The sequence below is a fragment of the Chelonoidis abingdonii genome, chromosome 5, assembly GCF_003597395.2.
Source record: "Chelonoidis abingdonii isolate Lonesome George chromosome 5, CheloAbing_2.0, whole genome shotgun sequence".
NCBI classification, from domain to species: Eukaryota; Metazoa; Chordata; order Testudines; family Testudinidae; genus Chelonoidis; species Chelonoidis abingdonii.
In genome coordinates, this window is record NC_133773.1 from 25,889,700 (window position 1) to 25,900,956 (window position 11,257).

The window sequence follows — 11,257 nt, forward strand, 5'->3', positions numbered from 1 at the left end:
AACTCAGAGTATGTATTAGTACCGGCCTGGGGGAGAGAACAGCTGTGCATATCTCCCTATCAGTGTTATAGAGGGCGAACAATTCATGAGTTTACCCTGTATAAGCTTTATATAGGGTAAAATGGATTTATTTGGATTTTAGACCCCTTTGGGAGTTGGGCATCTGAGTATTCTAGACAAGAACACTTCTGTAAACTGCTTTCAGTTAAGCCTGCAGCTTTAGGGCAAGTAATTCAGATGGGCATATCTGGCTCAGTAAGACAGGGTGCTGGGGTCCCAAGTTGGTAGGGAAAGCAGGGGCAGAAGTAGTCTTGGCCCATCACTTGGCAGTTCCCAAGGGGGTTTCTGTGATCTAACCTGTCACAGTGGCACAATCAGTGAAATAATTGCCACGGATATGTTGTCTGAGAGCCAGTCCAGCCTGTTGTTGGTCTTGTTCAGCAGAGAACAGTGCTATCCCAAGAACTCCTCCTAGGACCAGCATGCTGTACAAATGCCTATTTGTCAAACAACCTATTCTAGGACTGTCCAGTGCAGCTTTCCTCTTCCTCCTCCTTGGATTTGCACCTGATAAATAGGGGTGGTGTTGAATCGTAAAGTGACAAGGAAGGCTAAGCTATAGCATACCTGGAAGATCTTCTGTGTCACTGTAGAGTTGATCTTCATTTCCAAACATTAGTTTTGATGTGACAAGTCTGAACACTAGTAAAGTCAAGTATATTTTGGGCTGTTAACAGGTGGCTGTTTTCATTCAGTTTGACTTATCTTAGGTCTTGATCGTGAAAAGACTTGTGTGCCTGGTTTACGTAATGAGATCTCCTGCTAGCCTTCTGCTGTATGAAGTGAAGCACAACAGTCAGTCTTTGTTGTAGTTTTGACTTCATAGAGAGCAGAATTATGTTCATATTTTGCTTTCTGTGGAAATGAAACCAACACACTATCTGATGAAGAGAAGTGCTCTTGCTTTTGGGCATCATACATGGCCACTAATAATCCCATTGCGTTTTTGTAAGAACAGCAGTTTTAATCTGCACTTCCTGGCTAAATTACAGCTTTGGCAATGACATTCTGCCTAATATTTTTCTCCTTCAGTTTCAGTTATATACAGTAGAGCTCTGTGCGGGACTACTTTTTAAAACCCTACTCCCATCCCGCCCCGCAATTCCCACTCCCCGTCTCACCTGCTCTCATTGTTTGTTGAACTGTTATCTCACTACTATGGCATTGGATCCTGGGCTCTACCCTACAGCGGGACTGGGATCCCAAGGATCCTGCAGGACCTGCTGCCATAACAAGGACAGCGGGATAAAAATTCAACGAAAAATGCAGGAGGGAATGAGGGGGGTTATTGTCAGGTGGGACAGGAGGGGGATTAAAAAAAAAAAGTTCATGTTTGCAGTGTAGGAGGCCATTTTTTTATTCCTGTTCCCTCATTGTTTGTTTGAATTTTTATCCTGCTATGATGGCAGTGGGTCCTGGATCCCAGTCCCACCGCAGGGCTCTAACACACAGGTTTTCCTTTCCTCCTCTAGGTGCATTGTTAATGTTGCTGTGTCTCAGCCCAGAGGTGCCTGGACGTGACTGGTGAACAAAAGGGATATGATATTCCTATGGTCAGTGGGGTTGATAAAGCACTTTGGGATCCAGCTGGATGAAATGCATTACGTAAATGCCAGATGGCTATTTTTGGCATTGACAGCTCAACATTTGCGTGAGCGCGGTATATTAGCGGATGTTTACTTTTAAAGAGTCCCTGTGAATCCTGTTTCTCATAGTTCAATGAGAAAAAGAGCCTGACATTTGCAGGTACTGTAAATGTCATTCGGCAGATGCCTTGCTGTGCTATGTCAGCTTTCAGCAATAAGGATTTCGGAATATTGTTTTCATGTGTGTTTGCCAATTGCCTGGGTGCACATGAAGAAAATAGATTTACACTACAATAAAAGCTAAGCTTTGCAAGGGTAGACTTCCCTCAGAAATTAGTTTCCAGCAGTGAGTTGTTTGTGAAAGTGAAGGTGCTCATGAGAGGTCACATAAATAGTTTGAGTGCAACATCACAGTATTAATTAGATCATACACCTAATGTGGGTTGTGTTTAAAATGTACTTGAGTAGACTTTGTGGTGGCAGCAGACGTTGGTTAGTTTCCCTTAAGTGTTGTATTGAACCTGTCATGTTCTTTGCAGTTAAACTGGGCAATTGCTCGTCAAATGATTTATTCGTGTATCCCTACCCCCTCCTAGAAGTGCACAGTGAGTGCTTTCTTTAGCAGTGGGACAGGAGTATAAAAAAAAGTATTCCTGTTAGTTTGCCAGCAGCCACATAAACTTAGGCTATGTTCTCATTAGAGCTCTCAAACAAAGCAGAATCCAGGTCAAATGCTTGACTAGGGTTGGCCAAGGAAAACCCAGGTGCTGCAGGAACTTGTACTAGTGGTTGAGTTTGTGGCTGTCCAAGTCACTTGCTGTTGGACTGTTGCTCTAGTATCGTATAGCATAGGATTGACAGGGACTCAATAGTACCTCTCTTTTAGATGAGCCATTAAATGCAGGCCCTGAAATCTAGTGGCCGTTACAGTTGGGAGTAATTCAGAGATGAAGTTCAGAATGCACCCATTGGTGAGTAGGTCAAAGAGAATCTGAGGTTTACACTCTGAGAAGCTAAGAAAAGAGAGTAGCAGGAAAAGCAACTAACAGGAGGGTGTAAGAACAAGTTAAATTCCCTCCAACCCACCTGCTTCCATTAGTGTTACCTTCTGGGCCCTGATTGAATAGTGTCTGCTAGCTCAAATGCCTTGCACTCACTTACAGATGTGTAACTTATACCACCTTATGCATCACTCCTACAGATGGCCCATCAAGTGGTTGATTAATACTAATTGATTATACTTGGATATACATACATATTAGTTTAAAATGCAAGTGTAAAGTGAGTTGAAATCCTTTTTTGTATCAGATACTGAAGTATGGTACTAGTCAGAAAGGGGAATGTAGTAGGAAGGTGGTGCCAGTCTCATCTTGGGGGCATTCATAGTCACGTTTGCTTAGCTCAGGAGGAAATAATTAAGACTTTGCTGCTGGTTCTAGCACTGCAGAGCTGACAGGGCTATAGCAGAGTGATTTGGTTTCTTTTCTGGTTATTACATCTACAGAATGAACAAGCAAGGTACAACTGCAAAATGTTCGTTGGTAGGTGTACAGAGATTTACAGCTCAAGGCTGATCTGCACTAAACTGACTTTTAACAAGTAAGCTGTCATGGGATAAGAGGGAGGTCCTCTCATGGATCAGTTGCGGTGCAGTGCAGACTGGGCCATCTCTTCCACAGAAATACTGGCCCTACAGCAGGACTAAGCACTTAGACCTGATTATCAGTGATTTCAACTGTAGTGGTCACTTAACAAAACAAAAGACTATCTATGGAGCCTAATCTGTCCCCCTCCACTGTTTAAAGACAGAGCTGGACCCCACCCTCTCGATGCCCTCAATCAGCACAGGCTACGTACAGTTCTACTGCCCTTTACTCATACAATAAGAAAAACATTTCATTCTCCCCCTGCCTTCCTGCATTCAAGTGATTTGTAACCCAGCCCCAGCCAAAATCTATCACTTGGGCAACACAGCTCTGTTTGCTGGATACCTAGGTAGATTAGGTGTGAATGTAAATACAGTCTGATCCTGAAGCCTTCCCCCTCCAGCCTCAGCTCATCACTAGCTATCAGGGAGAGCTCATTTTGCTAACAAATCATCATTTGAAATTATTAGGTTGGCCAACATCACGGAAATGAATGCATTGACCTTGTCACAAAAAACAGCTGCTTAAGGAAGCTAGTCTATGCTCATACTTTTCAAATCTATTATACTTTTTCAGGTACACATATTTTATCATATACTGTATATGCTTTTAAAGTGTGTATTAATGTTTCAATTTCAATTCCAATTTCCAAACAGTCACTACATTGGCATGTAACTAGTTCACAAAACTGGGAGGGCAGCGGTGTTGGGGAAATTCAGGGGGGTGTAGGGAAATCACTGCTTGTGGGCTTGTCTACACTTACAGTTAGAACTTCTCCCATTGGTGTAGTCAGGGGTCAGCAGCCTTTCAGAAGTGCTGTGCCGAGTCTTCATTTATTCATTTTAATTTAAGGTTTAATGTGCCGATAATACATTTTAATGTTTTTGGAAGGTCTCTAAGTCTATATATTATATAACTAAACTATTGTATTGTAAAATAAGCAAGGTTTTCAAAATGTTTAAGAAGCTTCATTTAAAATTAAAATGCAGAGTCCCCCAAACTGGTGGCCAGAACCTGGGCAGTGTGGGTGTCGCTGAAAATCAGCTCACGGGCTGCCTTTGGCATGCGTGCCGTAGGTTGCCTACCCCAGGCTTTAGGGCATCTTCACCAGATGCGGCACAGTTGCGCTGATGTAAATTTGTAGTTTAGATCTACGCTTGCAAGTAGGCGTAATGATAGAAAGTGTGAGCAATGGAAACTTTAGGCTGAATATCATGTATGGGAGGGAAGGGAGGTTAGACTCTGGAATAGTTTCCTAGGAAAAGGAGTAAAATTCATTAAACGCGTCGTTCGAAACTAGACTGGGCGGAGTATCCAAGAATATACTATAGGGAACAATCCCACATGGAGAGGGAGGATGAAAACGAGAACAGGTATTTTCCATCTCTATTTTCTATTTTGCTTTTTTGTCTTCTCAATAACTTCCTATTACATATTTCAGCCTCTAATTCACTTGCTATTTCATGAATGATGCCTGTCACATTGGCCTGATTCTGATCACATGGTGGGCAATAAATTATTAACCCTTTTTTTTTTTTAACTGATTAATCAGTAAAAATCTTTGGGGCAAATCTGGTCCACTGCCACTGATAGATGACTCTTTCTAGATAAAGTGTATATATCTAGGAAAATGATTTTTTTTTAAAATACACAATACAGAGATGAGCAGAGACTCTTCTCTTGCAAATTTGGTGTATTTCATGTTGCCAAATGAATAGGGTACCCTGTAGACTATATAAACTTTAAGAATGCAAAACAGATATTTAGCTTTTTTTATGTTTTTGATTTGTTTTTTTTTAAAAAAGTGCATTGAAGACATTTTCTATAATGTTACTTTTGAAGTTGGTCCCAAATCAAGAACAAGTTTTTATTACAATTGGACTCAGAACACATTTTAGAGCAATATTATCACTTCTGGGAAAATTGGCATTATGTTGGTTTTTTTTAAAAATATGGCCTCCCTATTAATTACTTGTTTTTAGTCTTTTAGGAATCAAACAGTGGCTAAATCTGAAATTTGATACATGATTTTGTTGTGCATACTAGAAAGTTTTCTGAACACCCCTCTTTGGCAAAGACTAGATCTTTACTGAAGGCATGAAGTCAGTCTCTGTTGAGGGGCGAAAGAGAGATTTTCTGATGTGGGGGCTGGTGTCAGCAATGATTGGCCTCAGCAGGTGATGGATTACAATATCTCTCTCTCTTCTTCCCCCCCACCCCCCGATTAAATGAGCTATCCGGGCTATATGTGGTATTGCAAGTCTAAGTGGTAGGACATTTTCACTTTTCTGTTTCAGATCCTTTCTGCAGTTTGTGAACAGTATGCTTCTTATTAAGCATAATAAGTAATGTGAAATATAACGTGGTTTTACAGCTGCAGTTCAGATTTGGTGGAAACATACTCCGTATTGTAAATACAGCACTGAAACTAATAACCCAAGGATTCAGAGAGAGATTTATGGAAGTTAGCTGGCTTTGTACCTAGCTTGATCTGTTCTTTCAATTCCATATCCTCTTTCTTCCATGCATTAACACATGGTGTGGGTGCAATTGCACTTAGAAAATCAACCCTTTAAAAACATTACACAGCTTGGGATAGGGTTTCCTTCCTCCTAAGGTCTTTCAGTTTTTGAGTTGTTTTCTGTTTCCCTTGCCTATCAGCTCTATTGTCTAGCTGATAATTAGTCTTCTGTAATGTACCTATAAAATAGGTAGTGCTGGTTTGACCCTGTATTTAAGGCTGAGAGCTGTACATAGACAGCTGTAGCATTTCAAATTGTACACATGAAAAGTGCTATTAATGAGAGCAGACTTGGCCAAACATTCATAGGTGTTTCTCAGTCTCCCTCTCCCTGCAAAGCGTCATGTGTAATGGGCACATACGGGGAAGGAAGGCTCCTTTCTGTCACCACCTGTTTGAGGACAGATTAGTAATGCTTTTCAGTAGGTTTTGGGTGAGGAGCTACAGCTTGTCAGTGCTAGCTAGGATGGGCAAGAAGCTGTGCTTAATTTTGCCTGATGAGTGTATAACTGGTGTGTTCATACTTCTCTTCACGTATAAGGAGCTCTTCAGCCAATATTTTACTGTAACTTGGGTACTTACTATACCATGCAGTTAGTGGAGGAGTATGAGCAAAAGTTTGTCTACACAGCAATTTCTTGATGAATTATAACTCCCCTTTTGGCTAATGATGCAAAATTCTGTTTCTGTACAACTCAGCTGCATATAATAATTTCAAAATCAAAAGGAAGTTTTCTTTATCCCTTGTCTGCTTCCCCCCATCTACTGCCACTCCAATATTCTGTTTTCCAATCTCAATGTTTCCTTTTAGTTTGAACTGGAGGGAAAAAATAGTTGTGCTAGCCTGCAATTTTTTGGGATAGTTGATTGCAAATCTGATTAGTTGGCACATCTCCCTTAACAAAATGTTTTGGTACCATGATACCAGCACACACCATGTGAATATTTAAAAAAAAAAAAAAAAAAAAAGCTTCCAGTGTATATTTTAATGCTGTTGGTATTTAAAATACTGGCTTTCTTTTGACCCATTGCAGGTGTCAAACATTACAATTTCCACATATATTTAAAATTTTAAATTCGTGAGGGATTTCCCTTTTTGAAAGAGCTGTGTATTGTTTTTATGAACAAGGCAGAGGCTGGAGTGTTGTCACTTTTTTTTTTTTTTTTAAATGCAAGTAATTGTCATCTTGTACAGTATACTGCCTCTTTTTAAATCACCCAGGGTCTACAAAGGGGACTGTTGAACATAGGTCACTTCTTGATAGCGGTTGTTTGGTGGACAACTCTTCTCTCAATCACAGATGTGTACCCCACTTTCACTCCCCTTGGAAACAGAAGTTGCTCCCTGATTTGTAAGAATGGGTGTCTTGAAGTCCTAAATTCCTTTCTCTGTGAAACAGATACCTCTAGGTTTGCCAGACAGTGGCAATATGATAATAGTCCCCTTAATTATTTGATCAGAAAGACAGTATTTCAGTTATACAATAAATAATCTTATATGGAGAGGTGGTGCTCTCATGTAAGAGGGGTGTGCCTATACCGGCTATGTAATGTATGTTTATGAATAAGAAATATAGGTAGATATGCATATAATCTTGTGTGTCCTTTATATTAAAAGAATGCTACTTACTCATTGCATTTGTGACATTGCAGTTAAGTGATGGTGGCAAGGCAGCTAGAGCCCAGGTGGGGACAGGTGATGTGGTTCTCACCATTGATGGGACAAGTACAGACGGGATGACTCATCTGGAAGCACAAAACAAGATCAAGGCCTGTACAGGCAACTTGAACATGAATCTGCAAAGGTAAGATTTTTTTTCTTTAATATCTGCTGTTTTACGACTGAACATCTCTAAATCATTTAGCTAAATGTATGCATTTGCTGGCTATAATTGAAGGACAGTGGTATTGTAGGCCTAGATGTATTCATTGCATCTAGAAAATGGTTAGATACAAATGTGAGCAGATGGCTGCCTTTCCTAACATGCAGTTGGACATACAGTAGAACCTCAGTTATGAACACTAGAGTTATGAACTGATCACTCAGCCACACGCCTCATTCGGAACTAGAAGTACACAATCAGCAGCAGAGACCTCTTCCTGCCTCCCCCCGCGAAAGGAAATAAAAACCCCAGTACAGTTACAATACTGTGTTAAATGTAAACTACTAAAAAAAAAGGGAAAGTTTGAAAAAAAGACAAGGCAAGCAAATTGTTTCTGTGCTTGTTTCATTTAAATTAAGTTGCTTGAAGGTAGTCTTTTTTTTCTGCATAGTAAAGTTTCAAAGCTGTATTAAATCAGTGTTCAACTGTAAACTTTTGAAAGCACAACCTAAATATTTCAGAGCTACGAACAACCTCCATTCCTGGAATGGTCATAACTCTGACGTTTTATTGTAGTTGTCACTGAGTTAAGCTGAAACTCTCCCCCTTCGTGGAGCTTTGGTTTTGTTAATAATATCTAACTGTATGGGATATGAGCTGAACTTTTTTCCCAGGCTTGCCTGCTTCTGTAGTTCCTCCCTCCTGACTGCTCAGCCCACATTCTAGATTCTCTTCTTCTTGAGCCTCTTCTTCCTCCCTTATGTCTGGCTGGGAGGAAAAAGCTGCTTGTTTCAGCAGTTCTGTTTGCACTTAGCACTAGTGGAGTTTTAGGGGGAAAGCTAGCAGCAACAATGAGACAAATGTGTCTCCTAGAAGACCTGCTGTGAGTGGGGTTAGATGCAACAGTAGTTAAAACATTAGAGGGCAGCCGATGCTAGTAGACCCACAATTATTAGCACTAAAATTCTTCACTGGGAGGAAGAAAAGTGTAGCGCGCCTTTGAGTCAACAGAACATTTCCCAGCTAGATTAGCATCTGCAAACGATGTTTCAGGCAAAACGTGCCATCCCATTACAGATGGTTTCTCAGATGTTTGCAATGTTGTGTTTTATATTGTGAGTCTATACCAATGAGCATTCAGGTAAAAAGCTTTCTGAACAAGCTGCAGTTGGAAGGCTGTTAATCCTGTGAAGTAATGTAATCTTTTAAAAAGATAAAACCTTTTAAAAGGAAATAGTCCAGTCTTGTTCTTTGAAATAAGTACTCAGGGCAGGCTATGAAGAAGTGACAGCTGATAAAACAATGTTATTCATGTGGGATCTGAAGCTGTTTTGATTGAGAAGTTGATGGCCAGGGCAGTAAGAAGGGGTAAAGGTAAAGATAACCAAAAACTATATAAGTGGATTTAGGAACTAATACTCACCGTTTTGTATTTTTGTATTATAAACTTAATTTCAGTTGAAGGAGAAGGTTTTTCTTGAGGGAAAGCTCAGGACTCTAACAGAGTCTGGATCCCGTTTTGGAAATTTTGCAAAAGTAGCAAAATATGTGTGTGTGGGGGGGTGCACGCACATATCTGTTTGAAATATGCACGTTTACATTGTCATATCACATCAAATTTTTATGATTTTATTACAACATACTGTTTCTTTGGCGGTCTCCATTAGGAGTCCTGAACTCTTACGTCATTCTGACGCATCATGGGTCAGGTAGAAGCACCAGTCATATTGTGTCCAAGATTCTGGTGCTTAGGACACGGCAATGGCTTCTCTCTTGTTTTTCCATAGTTCCTGTTTTGTGTATCTGCTAGTCCAGGGGTGGGCAAACTTTTTTGGTCCGAGGGCCACGTCTGAGTGGGGCAATAGTATGCAGGGCCGGGGCAGAGGGTTGGGGTGTGGGAAGGGGCCTAGGGCAAGGGATTGGGGCAGAGGAGGGGTGCAGGATATATGCAGGGGCTCAGGGAAGGAGATTGGGTGCAGGAGGGGTGCGGAGTGCAGGAGGGTGCAGGATGAGTGAGGACTGCAGGAGAGGACTCGGGTGCAGGGTGCAGCAGGGGGTTCAGGGCAGGGGTTGGGGTGCAGGAGAAGTGTGAGGTGTATGAGGGGGCTCAGGGCAGAGAGTTGGAGTGTGAGGTGCAGGCAGGGTTTGGCCTCTATGGTGGCAGCGGCATGCACCGGGACCAGGGCAGCGCTGCGGCCCTGCGGGGGGGCTCTGCGCACCCTTGCTTCATCTCCAGGTACCTCCCCTGAAGCTCCTATTGGCCACTGTTCCCCGTTCCCGGCAAATGGGAGCTGCGGGGGGCAGTGCCTGGGGGAAGGGCAATGCACACAGCCCTCTGCCCTCCCTCCCCCGGTGGCCACAGGGACATGGTGCTGATGGTGCCATGGGCTGGATCTGGCCCATGGGCCATAGTTTGGCCACCTCTGTGCTAGTCAGTCACTGAAACCTATTCTTACTCTGTCATGCCTGTAATAAGATGTGTTTCAAATCATATCAGCAAGTAAATGGAAGAAAAGAAGGCACTACTCTGAACTACGAAATGAAGTTCTCAGAAGCCATCTATCCATGATCTATCCAAGGAGTAGATCTGAGGCAGTACTAATGGCAATCCCAAAATGTTTCTCTGTTCCTAAATGTCTATGGCAGGGGTCGGCAACCTATGGCACGTGTGCCAAAGACGGCAGGCGAGCCAATTTTTAATGGCACGCTGGAGCCTGCTGGGACTCCAGCATGCCACTAAAAATCTTGCCCAGCCCAGCGTGCTCTCCTCTGCCTTCACTTCCCTCACGGGGGCAGGGAGCAGCATAGCCGTGCGCACGTGGTGGGCAAATAGCCCCACTTTCCCTGCACGGCCAGCCGCGGGGTCCGCGCTCCCAGACCGGAACGCAGGGTCGAGCGCAGCAAGCTGCTGGCCCCTCCCCAACCTTCTCCCTTCCCCGGAGGTCTGCTGCCGCGCGCAGCGCTCTGGGGGTTGGGGCTGCGCGCTCCCGCAGGGAGGCAGACACGCTCCCTGCTCAACCAGAGGGGCAGGGCTGCGTGCTCTCGCAAAGCAGTGTATCTAGCTCTGTGTGGAGTCTCATGGTAAGGGGCCCAGGGCTGGGAGGGTTAGGGGACAGGGTGCAGGGTGGGTTGGATGGTGGGGTGGGATCCCGGGGAGGTGGTTAGAGCATGGGAGTCCCGGGGTTTGTGAGGGGGCAGGGGGTGAATAGGGGTCAGGGCAGTCTGGGGACCGGGAGCAAGGAGGGTCCTAGGGGGGAAGTTAGGTGGGGGGGTCTCTGGAAGGGGTGGTCAGGGGACAAGGAGCTGTGGGGGTTGTATGAGTTGGGAGTTCTGGGGGTCCTGTCAGGAGACAGGGAGTGGTTGGATAGGCATGGGAGTCCTGGGGGTCTGGCTGGGGATGAGGGTGTGGATGAGGGTTGGGGGCAGTTAGGGGACAGGTAGGAGGTAGAGTCCAGTCTGGGGACAAGGAATAGGGAGGCTTAGATAGGGGGTGGGATTCCAGGAGGGGGTAGTCAGGAGACAAGGAGCAGTGAGAGTTGAGAGTTTTTTTTTTAGGGGGGCAATCACCCAGCACTCTCCCCTGAGCCTTGATCCCCGACTCCCCCCCCCACACACACACAC

General features: G+C 43.7%; 1 protein-coding gene across 1 annotated transcript in view; it reads left to right on the forward strand.

The window, feature by feature from the left end:
• The window catches only part of PDLIM5 (PDZ and LIM domain 5), a 177,863-nt gene that overhangs the window by 44,603 nt on the left and 122,003 nt on the right, over positions 1 to 11,257 (forward strand). Inside the window, 1 exon segment of the mRNA XM_032762585.2 lies at positions 7,467 to 7,618. Within this exon segment, the coding sequence (XP_032618476.1) occupies positions 7,467 to 7,618 (152 nt within the window).